Source organism: Procambarus clarkii, chromosome 54, assembly GCF_040958095.1.
Source record: "Procambarus clarkii isolate CNS0578487 chromosome 54, FALCON_Pclarkii_2.0, whole genome shotgun sequence".
NCBI classification, from domain to species: domain Eukaryota; kingdom Metazoa; phylum Arthropoda; class Malacostraca; order Decapoda; family Cambaridae; genus Procambarus; species Procambarus clarkii.
The window spans coordinates 22,207,107-22,230,003 of NC_091203.1; the positions used below are offsets into that span (position 1 = coordinate 22,207,107).

At 53.0% G+C, this 22,897-nt stretch overlaps 1 protein-coding gene across 3 annotated transcripts in view; it reads left to right on the top strand.

Annotated features, from left to right (window-relative positions):
- Positions 1 to 22,897, top strand: part of LOC123771331 (contactin-4-like) — a 249,467-nt gene that overhangs the window by 87,758 nt on the left and 138,812 nt on the right. For all 3 annotated transcript variants that reach the window (XM_069305179.1, XM_069305180.1, XM_069305181.1), the window contains exon 2: positions 12,226 to 12,358. In XM_069305179.1, the coding sequence (XP_069161280.1) occupies positions 12,226 to 12,358 (133 nt within the window). The remainder of the gene's footprint in view (positions 1 to 12,225; positions 12,359 to 22,897) is intronic.

Below are 22,897 nucleotides of genomic sequence, written 5' to 3' on the forward strand. Positions count from 1 at the left end.
CTGTCTCAAGAACACCGTCCGCCACCTTCTGTCTCTCAGGGAGGCGAGAGACAGACAGCGACGGGCGCTGTGAAGGGCGGGAGACAGAGAGAGAGACGGGGCGAGAGACAGCGACGGGCGCTGTGAAGGGCGAGAGACAGAGAGAGAGAGACGGGGCGAGAGACAGACAGCGACGGGCGCTGTGAAGGGCGGGAGACAGAGAGAGAGACGGGGCGAGAGACAGACAGGGACGGGCGGTGTGAAGGGCAGGAGACAGAGAGAGAGACGGGGCGAGAGACAGACAGGGACGGACGGTGTGAAGGGCGAGAGACAGAGAGAGAGACGGGGCGAGAGACAGCGACGGCCGCTGTGAAGGGCGAGAGACAGAGAGAGAGACGGGGCGAGAGACAGACAGGGACGGGCGCTGTGAAGGGCGAGAGACAGAGAGAGAGACGGGGCGAGAGACAGACAGGGACGGGCGCTGTGAAGGGCAGGAGACAGAGAGAGAGACGGGGCGAGAGACAGACAGGGACGGACGGTGTGAAGGGCGAGAGACAGAGAGAGAGACGGGGCGAGAGACAGACAGGGACGGACGGTGTGAAGGGCGAGAGACAGAGAGAGAGACGGGGCGAGAGACAGCGACGGCCGCTGTGAAGGGCGAGAGACAGAGAGAGAGACGGGGCGAGAGACAGCGACGGGCGGTGTGAAGGGCGAGAGACAGAGAGAGAGACGGGGCGAGAGACAGCGACGGGCGCTGTGAAGGGCGAGAGACAGAGAGAGAGACGGGGCGAGAGACAGACAGGGACGGGCGCTGTGAAGGGCGAGAGACAGAGAGAGAGACGGGGCGAGAGACAGCGACGGGCGGTGTGAAGGGCGAGAGACAGAGAGAGAGACGGGGCGAGAGACAGCGACGGGCGCTGTGAAGGGCGAGAGACAGAGAGAGAGACGGGGCGAGAGACAGACAGGGACGGGCGCTGTGAAGGGCGAGAGACAGAGAGAGAGACGGGGCGAGAGACAGCGACGGGCGCTGTGAAGGGCAGGAGACAGAGAGAGAGACGGGGCGAGAGACAGACAGGGACGGGCGCTGTGAAGGGCAGGAGACAGAGACAGAGACGGGGCGAGAGACAGCGACGATGACAGAGAACTGTGTGTGGTCGACACAATAGAAAACTTCAAAGAAAATATTGCAGAGAGGAAAAATCAATGATGACCTGCAAGGGTGAGGAAGGTGTTAGGGTGAGAGAGGTGTTAGGGTGAGGGAGGTGTTAGGGTGAGGGAGGTGTTAGGGTGAGGGAGGGAGGTGTTAGGGTGAGGGAGGTGTTAGGGTGAGGGAGGTGTTAGGGTGAGGGAGGGAGGTGTTAGGGTGAGGGAGGTGTAAGGGTAAGGGAGGTGTTAGGGTGAGGGAGGTGTTAGGGTGAGGAGGGAGGTGTTAGGGTGAGGGAGGTGTTAGGGTGAGGGAGGTGTAAGGGTGAGGGAGGTGTTAGGGTGAGGGAGGTGTTAGGGTGAGGGAGGGAGGTGTTAGGGTGAGGGAGGTGTTAGGGTGAGGGAGGTGTTAGGGTGAGGGAGGTGTAAGGGTGAGGGAGGTGTTAGGGTGAGGGAGGTGTTAGGGTGAGGGAGGTGTAAGGGTGAGGGAGGTGTAAGGGTGAGGGAGGTGTAAGGGTGAGGGAGGTGTTAGGGTGAGGGAGGTGTTAGGGTGAGGGAGGTGTTATAGGGTGAGGGAGGTGTTAGGGTGAGGGAGGTGTTAGGGTGAGGGAGGTGTTAGGGTGAGGGAGGTGTTAGGGTGAGGGAGGTGTTAGGGTGAGGGAGGTGTTAGGGTGAGGGAGGTGTTAGGGTGAGATAGGGAGGTGTAAGGGTGAGGGAGGTGTTAGGGTGAGGGAGGGAGGTGTAAGGGTGAGGGAGGTGTAGGGTGAGGGAGGTGTAGGGTGAGGGAGGTAGGTGTAAGGGTGATGAAGGGACGGGCCAGGGTGAGGGAGGGACGGGCCAGGGTGAGGGAGGGACGGGCCAGGGTAAGGGAGGGACGGGCCAGGGTGAGGGAGGGACGGGCCAGGGTGAAGGAGGGACGGGCCAGGGTGAAGGAGGGACGGGCCAGGGTGAAGGAGGGACGGGCCATGGTGAGGGAGGGAGGGGCCAGGGTGAGGGAGGGAGGGGCCAGGGTGAGGGAGGGAGGGGCCAGGGTGAGGGAGGGAGGGGCCAGGGTGAGGGAGGGAGGGGCCGGGGTGAGGGAGGGACGGGCCAGGGTGAGGGAGGGAGGGGCCAGGGTGAGGGAGGGAAGGGCCAGGGTGAGGGAGGGTGGGGCCAGGGTGAGGGAGGGACGGGCCAGGGTGAGGGAGGGAGATAAGGAGGCATCACAGGGCTGTGTGATCAATACAATCGTCACTACTGGTCTCCCTCTCTCTTATCTCACCCTGCCACACCCTGTCACACCCTGCCTCACCCTGCCACACCCTGCCACACCCTGTAACACGCTGTCACACCCTGCCACACCCTGTCACACCCTCCCACACCCTGTCACACCCTGTCACACCCTGCCACACCCTGATACACCCTGTCACACCCTGCCACACCCTGTCACACCCTGTCACACCCTCCCACACCCTGTCACACCCTCCCACACCCTGTCACACCCTATCACACCCTGCCACACCCCTGTCACACCCTCCCACACCCTCCCACACCCTGTCACACCCTGTCACACCCTCCCACACCCTGCCACACCCTGTCACACCCTCCCACACCCTGTCACACCCTGTCACACCCTGCCACACCCTGTCACACCCTCCCACACCCTGTCACACCCTGTCACACCCTCCCACACCCTGTCACACCCTGTCACACCCTCCCACACCCTGCCACACCCTGTCACACCCTCCCACACCCTGCCACACCCTGTCACACCCTCCCACACCCTGTCACACCCTCCCACACCCTGTCACACCCTGTCACACCCTGCCACACCCTGCCACACCCTCCCACACCCTGTCACACCCTGCCACACCCTGCCACACTCTGCCACACCCTCCTACACCCTGTCACACCCTGCCACACCCTCCCACACCCTGCCACACCCTCCCACACCCTGTCACACCCTATCACACCCTGCCACACCCCTGTCACACCCTCCCACACCCTGCCACACCCTGCCACACCCTGTCACACCCTGCCACACCCTGCCACACCCTGTCACACCCTGTCACACCCTCCCACACCCTATCACACCCTGCCACATCCTGTCACACCCTGTCACACCCTCCTACACCCTGTCACACAGTCACACCCTGTCACACCCTCCCACACCCTCCCACACCCTATCACACCCTGCCACATCCTGTCACACCCTGTCACACCCTCCTACACCCTCCTACACCCTGTCACACAGTCACACCCTGTCACACCCTGCCACACCCTGTCACACCCTCCCACACCCTGCCACACCCTCCCACACCCTGCCACACCCTGTCACACCCTGTCACACCCTGTCACACCCTGTCACACCCTGCCACACCCTGATACACCCTGTCACACCCTGCCACACCTTGTCACACCCTCCTACACCCTGTCACACCCTGCTACACCCTGTCACACCCTCCCACACCCTCCCACACCCTGTCATACCCTGCCACACCTTGTCACACCCTCCCACACCCTCCTACACCCTGTCACACCCTGTCACACCCTGCCACACCCTGTCACACCCTGTCATACCCTGCCACACCTTGTCACACCCTCCCACACCCTCCTACACCCTGCCACACCCTGTCACACCCTGCCACACCCTGTCACACCCTCCCTCACCCTCCCACACCCTGTCATACCCTGCCACACCTTGTCACACCCTCCCACACCCTCCTACATCCTGTCACACAGTCACACTCTCCCACACCCTCCCACACCCTCCCACACCCTGCTATACTCAGAGTAACACCCATACACATTATGTATTACTGGTCCATGTATGACATACAATAGAATACTTGTCCATAACAGAAAGCCAGATACTGTGGTCACCTCGCCAGACTTTCCAGTATGACACATAGTGGGGTGAGGGGGCATCATAGGCCAGGAGTTGACCCTTTATAACATACCATCGTCTATAGCGACCACCTGGGATTTTCATTCAGCCTGAAATGAAATCACGAATGAGTTTGTTGTCTTGCTTTTTTAAGCAGCTTTTGTCAGTGGTTCGTAATGTTATGTTGCCTAAGCGGCTCCGCTCAGAGCTCTTAGGCTCTCGGTCGGTCCACACACACACACACACACACACACACACACACACACACACCGACACACCCACACACACACACACACACACACACACACACACACACACACACACACACACACACACACACACACACACACACACACACACACACACACACCCACCCTTGGCGTCTCCTATACACCAGCTGTAGCAGAACAAGGCGGCGCAGTTCAAGGCAATTGGATACACAAATACATCTGGGAAGTGAAGCAACTGGTTCATACATTATACACTACCCTCCCTCGCCCAACTAAAGCACCTACAATTGGCATGTGTTGTATTATAGAACACCTACCCCCCCCCCCACCCCCACCCCCACCCCCCCCCCCTCCAAGTGGTCCAGGACTCGACCCGGCACGACCCGGGGCTACCTGAAGTATACCTGAAATATACTTGGGGCATACCTGAGTGGGTTCTGGGAGGGGTTGCACTCTCCAAGCCCCCGGCCAGCGAGTGGGCTTGAATTCTGATTACTTGATCCACTATACTGTTGCTTGTAGCGGCCCGCAGGCACTTAGGTATCCACGACAGCCTGGTTGGTCTGGCACGGCAGCAACGTGTCTGGGTCTTTCTTGGTGGCGTCCACTTTCTTGGTGGCGTCCACTTTCTTGGTGCATGGCGTCCACTTTCTTGGTGACGTCCACTTTCTTGGTGGCGTCCACTTTCTTGGTGACGTCACTTTCTTGGTGACGTCCACTTTCTTGGTGGCGTCACTTTCTTGGTGACGTCCACTTTCTTGGTGGCGTCCACTTTCTTGGTGACGTCCACTTTCTTGGTGACGTCCACTTTCTTGGTGGCGTCCACTTTCTTGGTGGCGTCCACTTTCTTGGTGGCGTCCACTTTCTTGGTGGCGTCCACTTTCTTGGTGGCGTCCACTTTCTTGGTGGCGTCCACTTTCTTGGAGGCGTCCACTTTCTTGGTGGCGTCCACTTTCTTGGTGGCGTCCACTTGGAGACATCCACTTTCTTGGTGGCGTCCACTTGGAGACATCCACTTTCTTGGAGGCGTCCACTTTCTTGGTGACGTCCACTTTCTTGGTGGCGTCCACTTTCTTGGTGCATGGCGTCCACTTTCTTGGTGCATGGCGTCCACTTTCTTGGTGGCGTCCACTTTCTTGGTGGCGTCCACTTTCTTGGTGGCGTCCACTTTCTTGGAGGCGTCCACTTTCTTGGAGGCGTCCACTTTCTTGGTGGCGTTCACTTTCTTGGTGGCGTTCACTTTCTTGGTGGCGTCCACTTTCTTGGAGGCGTCCACTTTCTTGGTGGCGTCCACTTTCTTGGAGGCGTCCACTTGCTTGGTGGCGTCCACTTTCTTGGTGCATGGCGTCCACTTTCTTGGAGGCGTCCACTTTCTTGGTGGCGTCCACTTTCTTGGTGCATGGCGTCCACTTTCTTGGAGGCGTTCACTTGGAGGCGTCCACTTTCTTGGTGGCGTCCACTTTCTTGGAGGCGTTCACTTTCTTGGAGGCGTCCACTTTCTTGGTGGCGTTCACTTTCTTGGTGGCGTCCACTTTCTTGGAGGCGTCCACTTTCTTGGTGGCGTCCACTTTCTTGGAGGCGTCCACTTTCTTGGTGGCGTCCACTTTCTTGGTGCATGGCGTCCACTTTCTTGGAGGCGTCCACTTTCTTGGTGGCGTCCACTTTCTTGGTGCATGGCGTCCACTTTCTTGGAGGCGTTCACTTTCTTGGAGGCGTCCACTTTCTTGGTGGCGTCCACTTGGTGGCGTTCACTTTCTTGATGGCGTTCACTTTCTTGGTGGCGTCCACTTTCTTGGTGGCGTCCACTTTCTTGGTGCATGGCGTCCACTTTCTTGGAGGCGTTCACTTTCTTGGAGGCGTTCACTTTCTTGGTGGCGTCCACTTTCTTGGTGGCGTCCACTTTCTTGGTGGCGTCCACTTTCTTGGTGGCGTTCACTTTCTTGGTGGCGTCCACTTTCTTGGTGGCGTCCACTTTCTTGGTGGCGTCCACTTTCTTGGCGTCCACTTTCTTGGTGGCGTCCACTTTCTTGGTGGCGTCCACTTTCTTGGCGTCCACTTTCTTGGCGTCCACTTTCTTGGTGGCGTCCACTTTCTTGGTGGCGTTCACTTTCTTGGTGGCGTTCACTTTCTTGGTGGCGTCCACTTTCTTGGTGGCGTCCACTTTCTTGGTGGCGTCCACTTTCTTGGTGGCGTCCACTTTCTTGGTGGCGTCCACTTTCTTGGCGTCCACTTTCTTGGCGTCCACTTTCTTACAGTGTACTGAGTGTGACACTGGCACCTCTACTCTTCACTGGGTCAATCCTTCACTCCCACCTCCTATGATCCAGTATGTTGTTATTGTGTTCTAGAGTGCATAAGACCTGACCTTCTAGCACCTTCTAGCGCTTCCTTCAGTGACGTCGGTCTCAAAGTCTGACCAGCTTCAGGGGTCAGACTTTGGGTGACCCTGAGGTCCGGCCTTCAGGCGAGCCGGACGTCTGAGGTCCCATACACGGCTGTAATATTGTACTAATTAATGTACATGTGTATGCAGGCGAGGAGTCACAATAACGGGGCTGAAGTATGTTGACCAGACCACACACTAGAAGGTGAAGGGACGACGACGTTTCGGTCCGTCCTGGACCATTCTCAAGTCGATTGTCAAGACAAAAATTCTCAAGACAGTCGACTTGAGAATGGTCCAAGACGGACCGAAACGTGGTCGTCCCTTCATCTTCTAGTGCGTGGTCTGGTCAACAATGTACAACTGAAGCTTTTCTGGGCAGGAGTTGAAGAGAATGAGAAGTGGCGAGTGTGAGCCAGGTGTGTGGCTCTGACACGAGGCAGGTGTGTATCTGGCTCTGACACGGTTCAGGTGTGAGTGGACGGCCACCAGAGAATGACTGGAACATGACTGGACTTCGCAGGAGGCCAAGAGACACTCCGGTATCTGCCAGACACCAGTACTGGAATGGCTTCCCTGGATGAACCCATCACTCAGACAAGGACAAGTTCCAGAACTGAGAGAAGTCAGAATAGAAAAATTGCAATGATTGTGTGGTATAAAACCCAGTGTTTGGAAGGGAAGAGCTGAGTGACTTGGTCAGCCGCCTTATAAAGACTTTCTTCGTATTGCTTTGGGGTCGGGGAGGCGCTAAGAAGCTCCTTCAATACCCTCTAAAGTGGTGATTAACTCTGCGCTAAAGGCAATGCCTGAGAGGTTCAAGAACCAAGGCAGGGACCAGGAGCAGCAGTCATTCCTGGTGGGTGATCGTCGACTGTCTCAGGAGAGCCATCAGAAGAAGGGGACTGGTGGTTGAGTGGCCAGTGCTCGGGGTTCGTAGTCATGATATTCCGGGTTCGGTCCCCGGTGCCGGCGGAGACAAATGGGCAGTTTCCTTAACCTTGATGCCCCTGTTACCTAGCAGTAAATAGGTACCTGGGAGTTAGTCAGCTGCTACGGGCTGCTTCCTGGGTGTGTGTGTGTGTGTGAGAAAACTGCCAATCCATCAGCTGAATTGTTTTTTGAGAGGCGGGGCAAAAGAGCCAGGACCCGGATTCACGAAGCAGTTACGCAAGCACTTACGAACCTGGAGCTAGATTCACGAAGCAGTTACGCAAGCACTTACGAACCTGGGGCCAGATTCACGAAGCAGTTACGCAAGCACTTACGAACCTGTACATCTTTCCTCAATCTTTGACGGCTTTGGTTACATTTATTAAACAGTTTACAAGCATGAAAACTTGCCAATCAACTGTTGTTATTGTTATAAACAGCCTCCTGGTGCTTCGGAGCTCATTAACTGTTTAATAATTGTAAACAAAGCCGCCAAAGATTGAGAAAAGATGGACAGGTTCGTAAGTACTTGCGTAACTGCTTCGTGAATCTGGCCCCAGGTTCGTAAGTGCTTGCGTAACTGCTTCGTGAATGTGGCCCCAGTTTCGTAAATGCTTGCGTAACTGCTTCGTGAATCTGGCCCTAGGTTCGTAAGTGCTTGCGTAACTGCTTCGTGAATCTGGCCCCAGGTTCGTAAGTGCTTGCGTAACTGCTTCGTGAATCTGGCCGCTAGTCCCCGGCACCCGAGCAACGCCGGCTATCCTCTCTCTTAGTAATATAAACATGGAAGGTGCTAGAAAGACCATAAATGCTTTACAAGGCAGTAACAACATACTGGATCATGTTGAGGTGTTGTAGGCGCCGCATAGATCTAGTCACCGTAGCTGGCTTGGTCTCCTACCCTACACCACCGTAGCTGGCTTGGTCTCCTACCCTACAACACTGTAGCTGGCTTGGTCTCCTACCCTACAACACCGTAGCTGGCTTGGTCTCCTACCCTACACCACCGTAGCTGGCTTGGTCTCCTACCCTACAACACTGTAGCTGGCTTGGTCTCCTACCCTACAACACCGTAGCTGGCTTGGTCTCCTACCCTACAACACCGTAGCTGGCTTGGTCTCCTACCCTACAACACCGTAGCTGGCTTGGTCTCCTCTACACCACCGTAGCTGGCTTGACCTCCTACCCTACACCACCGTAGCTGGCTTGGTCTCCTACCCTACAACACCGTAGCTGGCTTGGTCTCCTACCCTACACCACCGTAGCTGGCTTGGTCTCCTACCCTACACCACCGTGTAGGGTAGGAGCTTGAGCTACAAGCTTGAGCTTGTAGGGAGCTGGCTTGAGCTACAACACCGGCCTCGTTACAACCACTAACAAGGCCATTCCACCCAGCAACCCACAATTCGCCAGTTATGCAAATCTTACCAAGAAAAAGGAACAAACTTTACCCCAGTTTTAGTACGAAATTTTTCCTTATATTTTCTACTACTACGAAAAAAAAGCTTGATGTTGAAAGGTCACGTGATCAAGAAGTTTGTTGTTGTAAGCGCTGAAGGTTGTGGCTTTGTCTTCTGTTCTCCCAGGAGTAATTGAGTAATTAGTGGTGTGGTTGTAAAGCTATTAGCGGGTCTTGTTCCAGGGGATACTAGTGGGTAAGGCTTGCTATAAGGGAAGGAGGAGGTGTTAGCCTGGTAGAGTGAGACACGGCTCATCTACTCATCTACTCATCTACTCACTGGTGAATACATATAATACCTCGAGTTACAACAGTTTGAGAATACAGTTATGTAGGGAGTTTTGACTCTTGGGGCAGCAAGATGAGGCCCTCTGATGATACACTCAACACACACTCGAGACATTCTCCTACACACACACACACATACACTCGAGACACACTAATACAAGCACACACACACACACACACACGCACACACACGCACGCACACACACGCACGCACACACGCACGCACACACACACACACACACACACACACACACACACACACACACACACACACACACACACACACACACACACGAGACACTCCTACACACACACACTCACGAGACACTCTGCTACACAGGGATGGACTTACAGCCCTGCAAGGCCTTAACAAACGCATTAAACTGCGCCACTAATGTGGATCATCATTCTAGATTGGGCTAAATTGGCTTGTGTGTGTGTCCGTACCTGGAGGCCAGACGCTCAGGGCTAGCCTCACACAGCTCCCCACCATGACTCCCGTAGTGTCGGGGACTGTCATAGGCCTCATAGAAGGCCATAGAAGGGTGACGTAGGAGGTCAGGTGATCTAGTTCCATCACTAATAACTAGATTCAATATTTAAGTATTGCATTAAACATGAATGTGTCCAGGGGGAAAGCGCCAAGTCGTTTCGACTATATAGCAGTGGGAAGGGGTCAGGATAAGGATTTGGGATGGGACGGAGGGAAAGGAATGGTGCCCAACCACTTGTGGACCGTCGGGGATTGAACGCGGACCTGGATGACACGAGCAATTCTGGAAATGTTTGACGATGTAGCAAGGACCGTGGGAGTGTACAGACAGACTTGGCTGTACTTCTGTCCCTGTAGCTAGTAGCCTCTCCTTCATCACTTCTATAATTGACAGATCTTTACTTTACCTGTCTAATATTCTGAATCAACTTTTAATATGTAAACAATAGTTGTTTAATGTTTGTACGACTGGAACTAAGAATGTGAACTCGTGCACAATAATTGTGGAGTTTCATGTTCATTTGGTGCATGTGACTCGAGGTGTTCTTCCTCCCCCAAATACCTTTCATGTTCTTTCCTGAATGAAAAACATACTTTACACTGCAGTGAAACATTAGACGTATGAAAATAAAGCCGAGAACCATTACTTTCTGCTCAAACTTTGTAATGAAAATACAAGATAACTCTCATCCTGTGATTGTATTGGTTGATGTAGAAAAAAATAAAGCTGTTTCACTCGGCAGCAATATTAGTCTTTTCTTCATGTTGTGTAGCAAGTGTTCCTGCAAGAGTGTCAGGGGTCAGGGTCAGGAGTGCCAGGGGTCAGTGTCAGGAGTGCCAGGGGTCAGGAGTGCCAGGGGTCAGGGTCAGGAGTGCCAGGGATTAGTGTCAGCAGTGCCAGGGGTCAGGAGTGCCAGGGGTCAGTGTCAGGAGTGCCAGGGGTCAGTGTCAGGAGTGCCAGGGGTCAGGGTCAGGAGTGCTAGGGGTCAGGAGTGCCAGGGGTCAGGAGTGCCAGGGGTCAGGGTCAGAAGTGCCAGGGGTCAGTGTCAGGAGTGCCAGGTCAGTGCCTGACTGGTGGCACTCATTCCTCACAGGCACTGTGGTCAGTGTCCATCTGTAGATCCTTGTAGGGCCAGACTTACCCAGGACCCGAGTGCTGTTACTCTCCTGTTTCACTCTTCATGATGCCATAGTGAAGATGATCTCTGAGGATTAACTTATACTTTTGTAATTCTGGTGCTATAGATATCATCATTTGTGTACAAAATTAACACGACACACTCTCACAAGACCCTCACGACACACTCTCACAAGACCCTCACGACACACTCTCACAAGACCCTCACGACACACTCTCACAAGACCCTCACGACACACTCTCACAAGACCCTCACGACACACTCTCACAAGACCCTCACGACACACTCTCACAAGACCCTCACGACACACTCTCACAAGACCCTCACGACACACTCTCACAAGACCCTCACGACACACTCTCACAAGACCCTCACGACACACTCTCACAAGACCCTCACGACACACTCTCACAAGACACTCTCTCACAAGACACTCACAAGACACTCTCTCACAAGACACTCTCTCACAAGACACTCTCTCACAAGACACTCTCTCACAAGACACTCTCTCACAAGACACTCTCTCACAAGACACTCTCTCACAAGACACTCTCTCACAAGACTCTCTCTCACAAGACACTCTCTCACAAGACACTCTCTCACAAGACTCTCTCTCACAAGACTCTCTCTCACAAGACACTCTCTCACAAGACACTCTCTCACAAGACACTCTCTCACAAGACACTCTCTCACAAGACACTCTCTCACAAGACACTCTCTCACAAGACACTCTCTCACAAGACACTCTCTCACAAGACACTCTTTCACAAGACACTCTCTCACAAGACACTCTCTCACAAGACACTCTCTCACAAGACACTCTCTCACAAGACCCCTCACAAAACACACACTCACACGACACACTCTCACAAGACCCTCACGACACACTCTCACAAGACACTCTCTCACAAGACCCTCACGACACACTCTCACAAGACCCTCACGACACACTCTCACAAGACCCTCACAAGACCCTCACGACACACTCTCACAAGACTCTCACAAGACCCTCACGACACACTCACAAAACACACTCTCACACGACACACTCTCACAAGACACACTCTCAAAAGACACTCTCTCACAAGCCCCTCAGGACACACTCTCACAAGACCCTCACGACACACTCTCACAAGCCTCACACGACACACTCTCACAAGACACTCTCACAAGACCCTCAGGACACACACTCACAAGACTCTCACGACACACTCTCACAAGACCCTCACACGACACACTCTCACAAGCCCCTCACGACACACTCTCACAAGACCCTCACGACACACTCTCACAATAGACCCTTGTATTACAGTTGAGATGGCTGAGAGGAGTGTGGTTGAGGGAGGCCTGGCAGCCCTACCCTGTGACCTGCAGGTCAACGACCCTAAGGACTCAGTACAACTCATACTATGGATCAAGGAAGGCGTCCACACACCTCTATACAGGTTAGTATGTGTAGTATGTATACGCATGTATCAGGCTCATTATATACATATATATAGTAGTAGGCAGCCAGCAGTCTCAGGAGACTATGGGGTTTGGGCTCTGGTTGTCGGTCTGGAGTGGTCTCTCCAGGGCGCAAGGCCTGGGTAGGTTGGTATGGGAGAGAAGCTGTTACCCATGCAGCAGGTCACATCCTCCCTCTCCAGGGTGCAAGGCCTGGGTAGGTTGGTATGGGAGAGAAGCTGTTACCCATGCAGCAGGTCACATCCCCCTCTCCAGGGCGCAAGGCCTGGGTAGGTTGGTATGGGAGAGAAGCTGTTACCCATGCAGCAGGTCACATCCCCCCTCTCCAGGGTGCAAGGCCTGGGTAGGTTGGTATGGGAGAGAAGCTGTTACCCATGCAGCAGGTCACATCCCCCTCTCCAGGACGCAAGGCCTGGGTAGGTTGGTATGGGAGAGAAGCTGTTATCCATGCAGCAGGTCACATCCCCCTCTCCAGGGTGCAAGGCCTGGGTAGGTTGGTATGGGAGAGAAGCTGTTACCCATGCAGCAGGTCACATCTCCCTCAACAGGGTGCAAGGCCTGGGTAGGTTGGTATGGGAGAGAAGCTGTTACCCATGCAGCAGGTCACATCTCCCTCTCCAGGGTGCAAGGCCTGGGTAGGTTGGTATGGGAGAGAAGCTGTTACCCATGCAGCAGGTCACATCCCCCTCTCCAGGGTGCAAGGCCTGGGTAGGTTGGTATGGGAGAGAAGCTGTTACCCATGCAGCAGGTCACATCCCCCTCTCCAGGGTGCAAGGCCTGGGTAGGTTGGTATGGGAGAGAAGCTGTTACCCATGCAGCAGGTCACATCCCCCTCTCCAGGGCGCAAGGCCTGGGTAGGTTGGTATGGGAGAGAAGCTGTTACCCATGCAGCAGGTCACATCCCCCTCTCCAGGGCGCAAGGCCTGGGTAGGTTGGTATGGGAGAGAAGCTGTTACCCATGCAGCAGGTCACATCCCCCTCTCCAGGACGCAAGGCCTGGGTAGGTTGGTATGGGAGAGAAGCTGTTACCCATGCAGCAGGTCACATCCCCCTCTCCAGGGTGCAAGGCCTGGGTAGGTTGGTATGGGAGAGAAGCTGTTACCCATGCAGCAGGTCACATCCCCCTCTCCAGGGCGCAAGGCCTGGGTAGGTTGGTATGGGAGAGAAGCTGTTACCCATGCAGCAGGTCACATCCCCCTCTCCAGGGCGCAAGGCCTGGGTAGGTTGGTATGGGAGAGAAGCTGTTACCCATGCAGCAGGTCACATCCCCCTCTCCAGGACGCAAGGCCTGGGTAGGTTGGTATGGGAGAGAAGCTGTTACCCATGCAGCAGGTCACATCCCCCTCTCCAGGACGCAAGGCCTGGGTAGGTTGGTATGGGAGAGAAGCTGTTACCCATGCAGCAGGTCACATCCCCCTCTCCAGGACGCAAGGCCTGGGTAGGTTGGTATGGGAGAGAAGCTGTTACCCATGCAGCAGGTCACATCCTCCCTCTCCAGGGCGCAAGGCCTGGGTAGGTTGGTATGGGAGAGAAGCTGTTACCCATGCAGCATACCCATTACCTATGGATTTATTATAATAATAATTGTTGTAATTACTAATTATTACTCTTCCTTGTGAGTTGAGAGCCAGGAGTGAAGGAGTTATCTTGAGGTTATCTTGAGATGATTTCGGGGCTTTAGTGTCCCCGCGGCCCGGTCCTCGACCAGGCCTCCACCCCCAGGAAGCAGCCCGTGACAGCTGACTAACACCCAGGTACCTGTTTTACTGCTAGGTAACAGGTAGAGCAAGGAGCTCAAAAAGGAGTTGAAGGAGGAAGGGAAGATGACGGGCAAGATGTAGTGAGGACACAACAGTCAAACAGGAGCAGCCGCAGTAACAGCAACAGTCAAACAGGAGCAGCCGCAGTAACAGCAACAGTCAAACAGGAGCAGCCGCAGTAACAGCAACAGTCAAACAGGAGCAGCCGCAGTAACAGCAACAGTCAAACAGGAGCAACCGCAGTAACAGCAACAGTCAAACAGGAGCAGCCGCAGTAACAGCAACAGTCAAACAGGAGCAGCCGCAGTAACAGCAGCAGCTGGAACAGGAGCAGCCGCAGTAACAGCAACAGCTGGAACAGGAGCTGGGGATGGGTTCCTCTTGGCTCCAAGTGCCACGTGGCTCATCCAACTAGGGAACGGAACTATAAGGGGGGGAAAGCGCCAAGCCATCACGACTATATAGCATTTGGAAGGGGTCAGGATAAGGATTTGGGATGGGACGGAGGGAAAGGAATGGTGCCCAACCACTTGTGGTGGACGGTCGGGGATTGAACACCGACCTGCATGAAGCGAGACCGTCGCTCTACCGTCCACCCCAAGTATAGCCAAAACTGCAGATGAAAAAAAAGTAGTAGAAACCAGGATACGAAAACTGGAGTTAGAACAAGAAATAGGAGAGAAAACGAGACATAAGGAGGTAGAAGGGAATAGAGAACAGGACACAAGTTCACCCATCCACCAGAGAGAGGACAGGTTAAGAGGACAGAGGACAGGTTACCTCTGGACGGAGGTTAAGAGGACAGAGGACAGGTTACCTCTGGACAGAGGTTAAGAGGACAGAGGACAGGTTACCTCTGGACAGAGGTTAAGAGGACAGAGGACAGAGGTTAAGAGGACAGAGGTTAAGAGGACAGAGGTTAAGAGGACAGAGGTTAAGAGGACAGAGGTTAAGAGGACAGAGGTTAAGAGGACAGAGGTTAAGAGGACAGAGGTTAAGAGGACAGAGGTTAAGAGGACAGAGGTTAAGAGGACAGAGGTTAAGAGGACACAGGTTAAGAGGACACAGGTTAAGAGGACAGAGGTTAAGAGGACAGAGGTTAAGAGGACAGAGGTTAAGAGGACAGAGGTTAAGAGGACAGAGGTTAAGAGGACAGAGGTTAAGAGGACAGAGGTTAAGAGGACAGAGGTTAAGAGGACAGAGGTTAAGAAGACACACGTTAAGAGGACAGAGGTTAAGAAGACACAGGTTAAGAAGACACAAGTTAAGAAGACACAGGACAGTCAAGAGGGCTCGGACATACCACTGCTTGTACCAGAGGAATCTAAACATTTCTTTGAGCACATTGAAGAAGTGTTGGGTCTCGAGCAGTGACCCTTAGAAGGACAGGCTCAAGTACTCCAGTTGAGAGTGACAGGTGCTGCCAGGCACACGCCCCATACACACACCTGGGGGGCCTGATAGCTGAGTGGACAGCGCTCTCCACTCGTAATCCTAGGGTCCGGGTTCGATCCCCGGTGCCGGCGGCAACAAAATAGGCAGAGTTTCTTTCACCCCTGATGCTCCTGTTATCTAGCAGTAAATAGGTACCTGGGAGTTAGACAGCTGTTACGGGCTGCTTCCTGTGTGTGTGTGTGTGTGTGGATTTTTTTTTTTTTAGTAGTTATAAACAGTTGATTAATTGACAGTTGAGAGGCGGGCCGAAAGAGCAGAGCTCAACCCCCGCAACCACAACTAGGTGAATACAACTAGGTGAATACAACTAGGTGAATACAACTAGGTGAATACACCCAATTGACTGTAGAAGAGCGTCTCGACCAGTGGACAGTGAAGAATAGTGAGTTGAGATCGTTTCTGCTAACTCCTGAAGCTTATAGGATGTGTTTTGGGGCATAATGACACCTTTTGTACAGTCAGTGTGGTCTAGTTGGTACGGTACTGGATACGCAGAGGTTCATGGGGCCCCTGGCTGTCTGGGTTCGAATCCTTCAGGGGTGAGGAGTTTTCGGTTGCATACATGCGAGTCTCCATACACGCGAGCCTCCGTACACGCGAGCCTCCGTACACGCGAGCCTCCATACACGTGAACCTCCATACACGTGAGCCTCCGTACACGTGAGCCTCCGTACGCGTGAGCCTCCGTACTCGCGAGCCTCCGTACGCGCGAGCCTCCGTACGCGCGAGCCTCCGTACGCGCGAGCCTCCGTACGCGCGAGCCTCCGTACGCGCGAGCCTCCGTACGCGCGAGCCTCCGTACGCGCGAGCCTCCGTACGCGCGAGCCTCCGTACGCGCGAGCCTCCGTACGCGCGAGCCTCCGTACGCGCGAGCCTCCGTACGCGCGAGCCTCCGTACGCGCGAGCCTCCGTACGCGCGAGCCTCCGTACGCGCGAGCCTCCGTACACACGAGCCTCCTCCTTGGGCACACTAACCAAATGCCCTTTCTCATTTTCCTCCCCATAACTTTACCAGTTCCGCAATGTTCTGTCGCATAACTAAATGCTCCTACCACCACAGTCGCTCATTCTGGATCCGAATTTACTCTTCGAAGTAAAGTTCGCCTTAAATCATGTGCTTCATTTTGTCTAGCGTCGAGGACTTCGAAGTAGTCCTCCGACGGGTCTATTATATGAAGAGCGCAGGCGGTGACTTCGGTAAAGTTAGCGCCGCTGACGATGGCTTCTTCGCGCGCCGCTGACGATGGCTTCTTCGCGCGCCGCTGACGATGGCTTCTTCGCGCGCCGCTGACGATGGCTTCTTCGCGCGCCGCTGACGATGGCTTCTTCGCACGCCGCTGACGATGGCTTCTTCGCGCGCCGCTGACGATGGCTTCTTCGCGCGCCGCTGACGATGGCTTCTTCGCGCGCCGCTGACGATGGCTTCTTCGCGCGCCGCGAGGATGCTGGCGCCGAAGCTGGCCTCTAAGCTCTTCACGTCCTCGCCTCCGTATCTGATAAGGCTTCGGGGGAAAACGGCTGGTGGAGCTCCACCTTTTACTGGGACATTTGGCCATCATCCCGGCTTCCATTTTGGATTTTTTTTCTTTCATTTTGGTCTGGTCTTTGGCATTCAGGGGCTTTTCTCTGGCCTTTTCAGCTTTTTGCTCTAGAGCCCTTGCTTGAGAGATGAAATCCAGATTGGCGAAATCCAATCTGGGCTTCTCTAGGGCCTTTTGGTACTCCAATCTGGACTTATCAAGAGCCTTTTACTTCTCCAAACTTGTCCTTTTCCTCTAAAGCCTTTTATCTCTTGTTTCTGCTTTTCTTTTTCCTGCAGGGCCTTTTGGTGTGTGATATATTTATGGTGGTGGAGCTTGAGGATATTAAATTGTACATTTGAGGACATTGTACCTTACCTAAATAACCATTTGATTTGATTGATTTGATTAAGGCGCCAAGGGAAGCCATTTACAGCAGGGAGACTAGAGAGTAACAAGAGAGGCGAGGAGGGCGCCCCTCTACAGCCTCTCGATAATCAGACGCCAGACGGCGACGTCGTCCGGGAAGGGACGGCCAGGCGGACGGGAGGGTGGACAGGAGATCAGGGGAATCTTTCCACCTTGAATTCGCCAAGCATAGGCCTCCAGAAACTGGGCCTCGGCCCGGGCGGCTCCTGTGAGGGTATTTTCCCTGTTGTGGAGAAAGGTGTGGGGGGAGTGTGTAGTGGTAGTACTGTGTGGGGGAGAATGTGTAGTGGTAGTACTGTGTGTGGGGGGAGTGTGTAGTGATAGTACTGTGTGGGGGAGAATGTGTAGTGGTAGTACTGTGTGGGGGGAGTGTGTAGTGGTAGTACTGTGTGGGGGAGTGTGTAGTGGTAGTACTGCGTGGGGGAGAGTGTGTAGTGGTAGTACTGTGTGGGGGAGTGTGTAGTGGTAGTACTGTGTGGGGGAGTGTGTAGTGGTAGTACTGTGTGGGGGGGAGAGTGTGTAGTGGTAGTACTGTGTGGGGGAGTGTGTAGTGGTAGTACTGTGTGGGGGAGTGTGTAGTGGTAGTACTGCGTGGGGGAGAGTGTGTAGTGGTAGTACTGTGTGGGGGAGTGTGTAGTGGTAGTACTGTGTGGGGGGGAGAGTGTGTAGTGGTAGTACTGTGTGGGGGAGTGTGTAGTGGTAGTACTGTGTGGGGGGGAGTGTGTAGTGGTAGTACTGTGTGGGGGAGTGTGTAGTGGTAGTACTGTGTGGGGGAGTGTGTAGTGGTAGTACTGTGTGGGGGGGAGAGTGTGTAGTGGTAGTACTGTGTGGGGGAGTGTGTAGTGGTAGTACTGTGTGGGGGAGTGTGTAGTGGTAGTACTGTGTGGGGGAGTGTGTAGTGGTAGTACTGCGTGGGGGAGTGTGTGTAGTGGTAGTACTGTGTGGGGGAGTGTGTAGTGGTAGTACTGTTTGGGGGAGTGTGTAGTGGTAGTACTGTTTGGGGGAGTGTGTAGTGGTAGTACTGTGTGGGGGAGTGTGTAGTGGTAGTACTGTGTGGGGGAGTGTGTAGTGGTAGTACTGTGTGGGGGAGAGTGTGTAGTGGTAGTACTGTGTGGGGGAGTGTGTGTAGTGGTAGTACTGTGTGTGGGGGAGTGTGTAGTGGTAGTACTGTGTGTGGGGGGAGTGTGTAGTGGTAGTACTGTGTGGGGGAGAGTGTGTAGTGGTAGTACTGTGTGGGGGAGTGTGTAGTGGTAGTACTGTGTGTGGGGGAGTGTGTAGTGGTAGTACTGTGTGTGGGGGGAGTGTGTAGTGGTAGTACTGTGTGTGTGGGAAGTGTGTAGTGGTAGTACTGTGTGTGGGGGGAGTGTGTAGTGGTAGTACTGTGTGGGGGAGTGTGTAGTGGTAGTACTGTGGGTGGGGGGAGTGTGTGTAGTGGTAGTACTGTGTGTGGGGGGGGAGTGTGTAGTGGTAGTACTGTGTGTGGGGGGGGAGTGTGTGTAGTGGTAGTACTGTGTGGGGGAGTGTGTAGTGGTAGTACTGTGTGTGGGGGGGAGAGTGTTTAGTGGTAGTACTGTGGGTGGGGGAGAGTGTGTAGTGGTAGTACTGTGTGGGGGGGGAGTGTGTAGTGGTAGTACTGTGTGTGGGGGAGTGTGTAGTGGTAGTACTGTGTGTGGGGGAGAGTGTGTAGTGGTAGTACTGTGTGTGGGGGGGAGTGTGTGTAGTGGTAGTACTGTGTGGGGGAGTGTGTAGTGGTAGTACTGTGTGGGGGAGAGTGTGTAGTGGTAGTACTGTGTGTGGGGGGGAGAGTGTGTAGTGGTAATACTGTGTGTGGGGGAGAGTGTGTAGTGGTAGTACTGTGTGGGGGGGGGGGGAGTGTGTAGTGGTAGTACTGTGTGTGGGGGAGTGTGTAGTGGTAGTACTGTGTGTGGGAGAGTGTGTAGTGGTAGTACTGTGTGTGGGGGGAGTGTGTGTAGTGGTAGTACTGTGTGGGGGAGTGTGTGTAGTGGTAGTACTGTGTGTGGGGGGAGTGTGTGTAGTGGTAGTACTGTGTGGGGGAGTGTGTGTAGTGGTAGTACTGTGTGTGGGGGAGTGTGTAGTGGTAGTACTGTGTGTGGGGGAGTGTATAGTAGTAGTACTGTGTGTGGGGGGAGAGTGTAGTGGTAGTACTGTGTGTGGGGAAGTGTGTAGTGGTAGTACTGTGTGGAGGGAGTGTGTAGTGGTAGTACTGTGTGTGGGGGAGAGTGTGTAGTGGTAGTACTGTGTGTGGGGGAGTGTGTGTAGTGGTAGTACTGTGTGTGGGGGAGTGTGTGTAGTGGTAGTACTGTGTGTGGGGGGAGTGTGTGTAGTGGTAGTACTGTGTGGGGGAGAGTGTGTAGTGGTAGTACTGTGTGTGGGGGAGTGTGTAGTGGTAGTACTGTGTGTGGGGGGAGTGTGTAGTGGTAGTACTGTGTGGGGGAGAGTGTGTAGTGGTAGTACTGTGTGTGTTCATGTTACTTTACTCTCATTTACAATTGAGTTTAAAATGCTTTATCACAAAGGTATTTTGATACAAATGGAAACAATGCTTGGATAGCTCCTGTCGGAAGCGTTTGGGCAGGAAGCTCACATCAAGGGCCCCCAAAATTCTGCGATTGACTTCTCATCAAACAAGCCTGTTGCTCCCGAGTCAGTCTACATCTCCAGAAATTCATCCCAACAATCATTAGAAACTTTAGACAATTTGAATCAGTTGATTCTAACCTACTAAACCCAACTCTTCATCACTGAGCTTAAAAAAATAACTCAAATTAATTCATTTTCTGGTATTGTCAGATATTGCAAGTTCTGAAAGACGTGAAGACAGCTTCTCAACCTCTTCACTTTGTCTTCTACTTCCCCTCATGGACAGCCTTCAGGGCATCAATATATTCCAGGAAATATTGTCGTGGATATAAAGGTGAAATAGTGATTTTTATATATTGGTCTGTGACGTGGTGTGTGAGGCCTGTTGACTGTGTATGATTGGGAAAACTGCAGTTTGTAGAGAGGTTGATGTTCCGATAGTTTGATGACGTGCTTCCATTTAATTCACTCTTGTAAATTCACCCCCCTTTTCCCACCCCTCCAATCAACCCCCCCCCCCTCCACGTACACGTACGTACACACACACACACACACACATACACATACACATACACATACACACACATACACACACACACACACACACACACACACACACACACACATACACACATACACATACACATACACACACACACATACACACATACACATACACATACACACACACACACACACACACACACACACACACACACACACACACACACACACACCAATGCTGATGGGGTATCTAATAAAGCAGAAGAGATAAAAGAAAGAGTGAGTGAAGCAGATCCTGACATAGTTGCAATTGTGGAAACTAAAATTAATGACATGATCTCAGATGCAATCTTTCCTGAAGGGTACCAGGTGATACGAAAAGAGAGGACACAGAGACAGGGAGGGGGAGTAGCACTCCTAATAAAGCGGAAATGGAAGTTTGAAGACCTGGGAAATCGAGTTACCAATGAGTGCACAAGCTTCATACATGGAACTCTGACAGTAGATGGGAGGAAGATTGTGATCTTGGTAATCTACAATCCCCCACCAAACAGTAGAAGACCCAGGCAGGAGTATGATGACAACAACAAAGCATGTATAGATGAACTGCAGAAGGCAGCAACACTAGCCCACAGAATGAGAGCGAAGCTGCTGATCATGGGGGACCTAAATCATGGAGAGATAAATTGGGAATCAAGGAATCCCCATGGAGGGGACGAAACGTGGGGAGCAAAATTAGTAGATGTTATAGACAGGAATTTCCTGACACAACATGTGAAGGAAGACACAAGGGAAAGAGGAGGAGATGCACCGAGCCTATTAGACCTGATTTTCACCCAGAACGTAGAAGATATCGAGAATTTAGAGCATGAAATACCTCTAGGGGCCAGTGACCATTGTGTCCTAGTCTTTGACTACATGATGGAATTCAAACTTATGACCATGGGACAAGAGATCTGGGAAAGGAGAGCTGACTACAGGAAAGGGGACTATATGAGGATGAGGGACTATCTGGGTGAAGTGCAGTGGGAGGAAGAAATTAGAGGAAAAACAGTCCAAGATATGATGGACCTAGTCATACAGAAATGCCAGGAGGCCGAAGAGAGATTTATACCAACGGTAAAGGGAAAAAATAAGAGGGAATATAATAACCCATGGTTTAATAGACAGTGTCAGGAAGCAAAAATGGCCAGCAGGCGGGAGTGGAGGAAGTACAGAACACAAAGAACAGAGGACAACAGAAGCAGATACAACAGAGCTAGGAACGATTACATTAACATAAGACGAACATCGGAAAGGGACTATGAGAACGATATTGCAATCAAAGCGAAAAAACAACCTAAGTTACTACACAGTCATATAAGAAGAAAAATGTCGGTGAACGACCAAGTGACAAGACTAAGGAAGACAGAGGGGGCATATACTGAAAGTGACAAGGAAATCTGCGAGGCACTGAATGCCAGTTTCCATGGAGTGTTCACTACCGAGCCTGAGCAGCTCCCATTGTTGGAAGGGGTTACCCTAGATGAAAGACTATCAGATATAGAGGTGACAGCAGAGGAGGTAATGAAACAGTTGACAACTCTAGATGCAACTAAAGCAGTTGGACCAGACAAAGTATCACCGTGGATACTAAAAGAAGCAGCACAGGCCCTCAGCGTGCCTCTGGCAATGATCTTTAATGAGTCACTTATGTCAGGAGAATTGCCCAGTTGCTGGAAGAAGGCAAATGTCGTGCCGATCTTCAAGAAAGGAGATAGGGAGGAGGCACTTAACTACAGACCTGTATCACTGACAAGCATCCCCTGTAAAATACTGGAAAGAATAATTAGGCTACGACTGGTTGCACACCTGGAGAACATTAGGTTTGTGAACAAACATCAACATGGGTTCTGGACAGGGAAATCGTGCCTAACAAACCTTCTGGAATTCTATGATAAAATAACGAGGATAAGACAGGACAGAGATGGTTGGGCAGACTGCATATTTCTGGACTGCCAAAAAGCCTTTGATACAGTACCGCACATGAGACTGCTGTTCAAGCTCGAGAGGCAGGCGGGGGTGGGGGGAAAGGTCCTAGAATGGATAAGGAACTACCTAACAGGAAGGAGCCAAAGAGTTACGGTAAGGGGCGAGAAGTCGGACTGGCGAACAGTAACAAGTGGAGTACCACAAGGATCGGTGCTGGGACCAATTCTATTTCTTGTATATGTTAACGACATGTTTACAGGCGTAGAGTCCTACATGT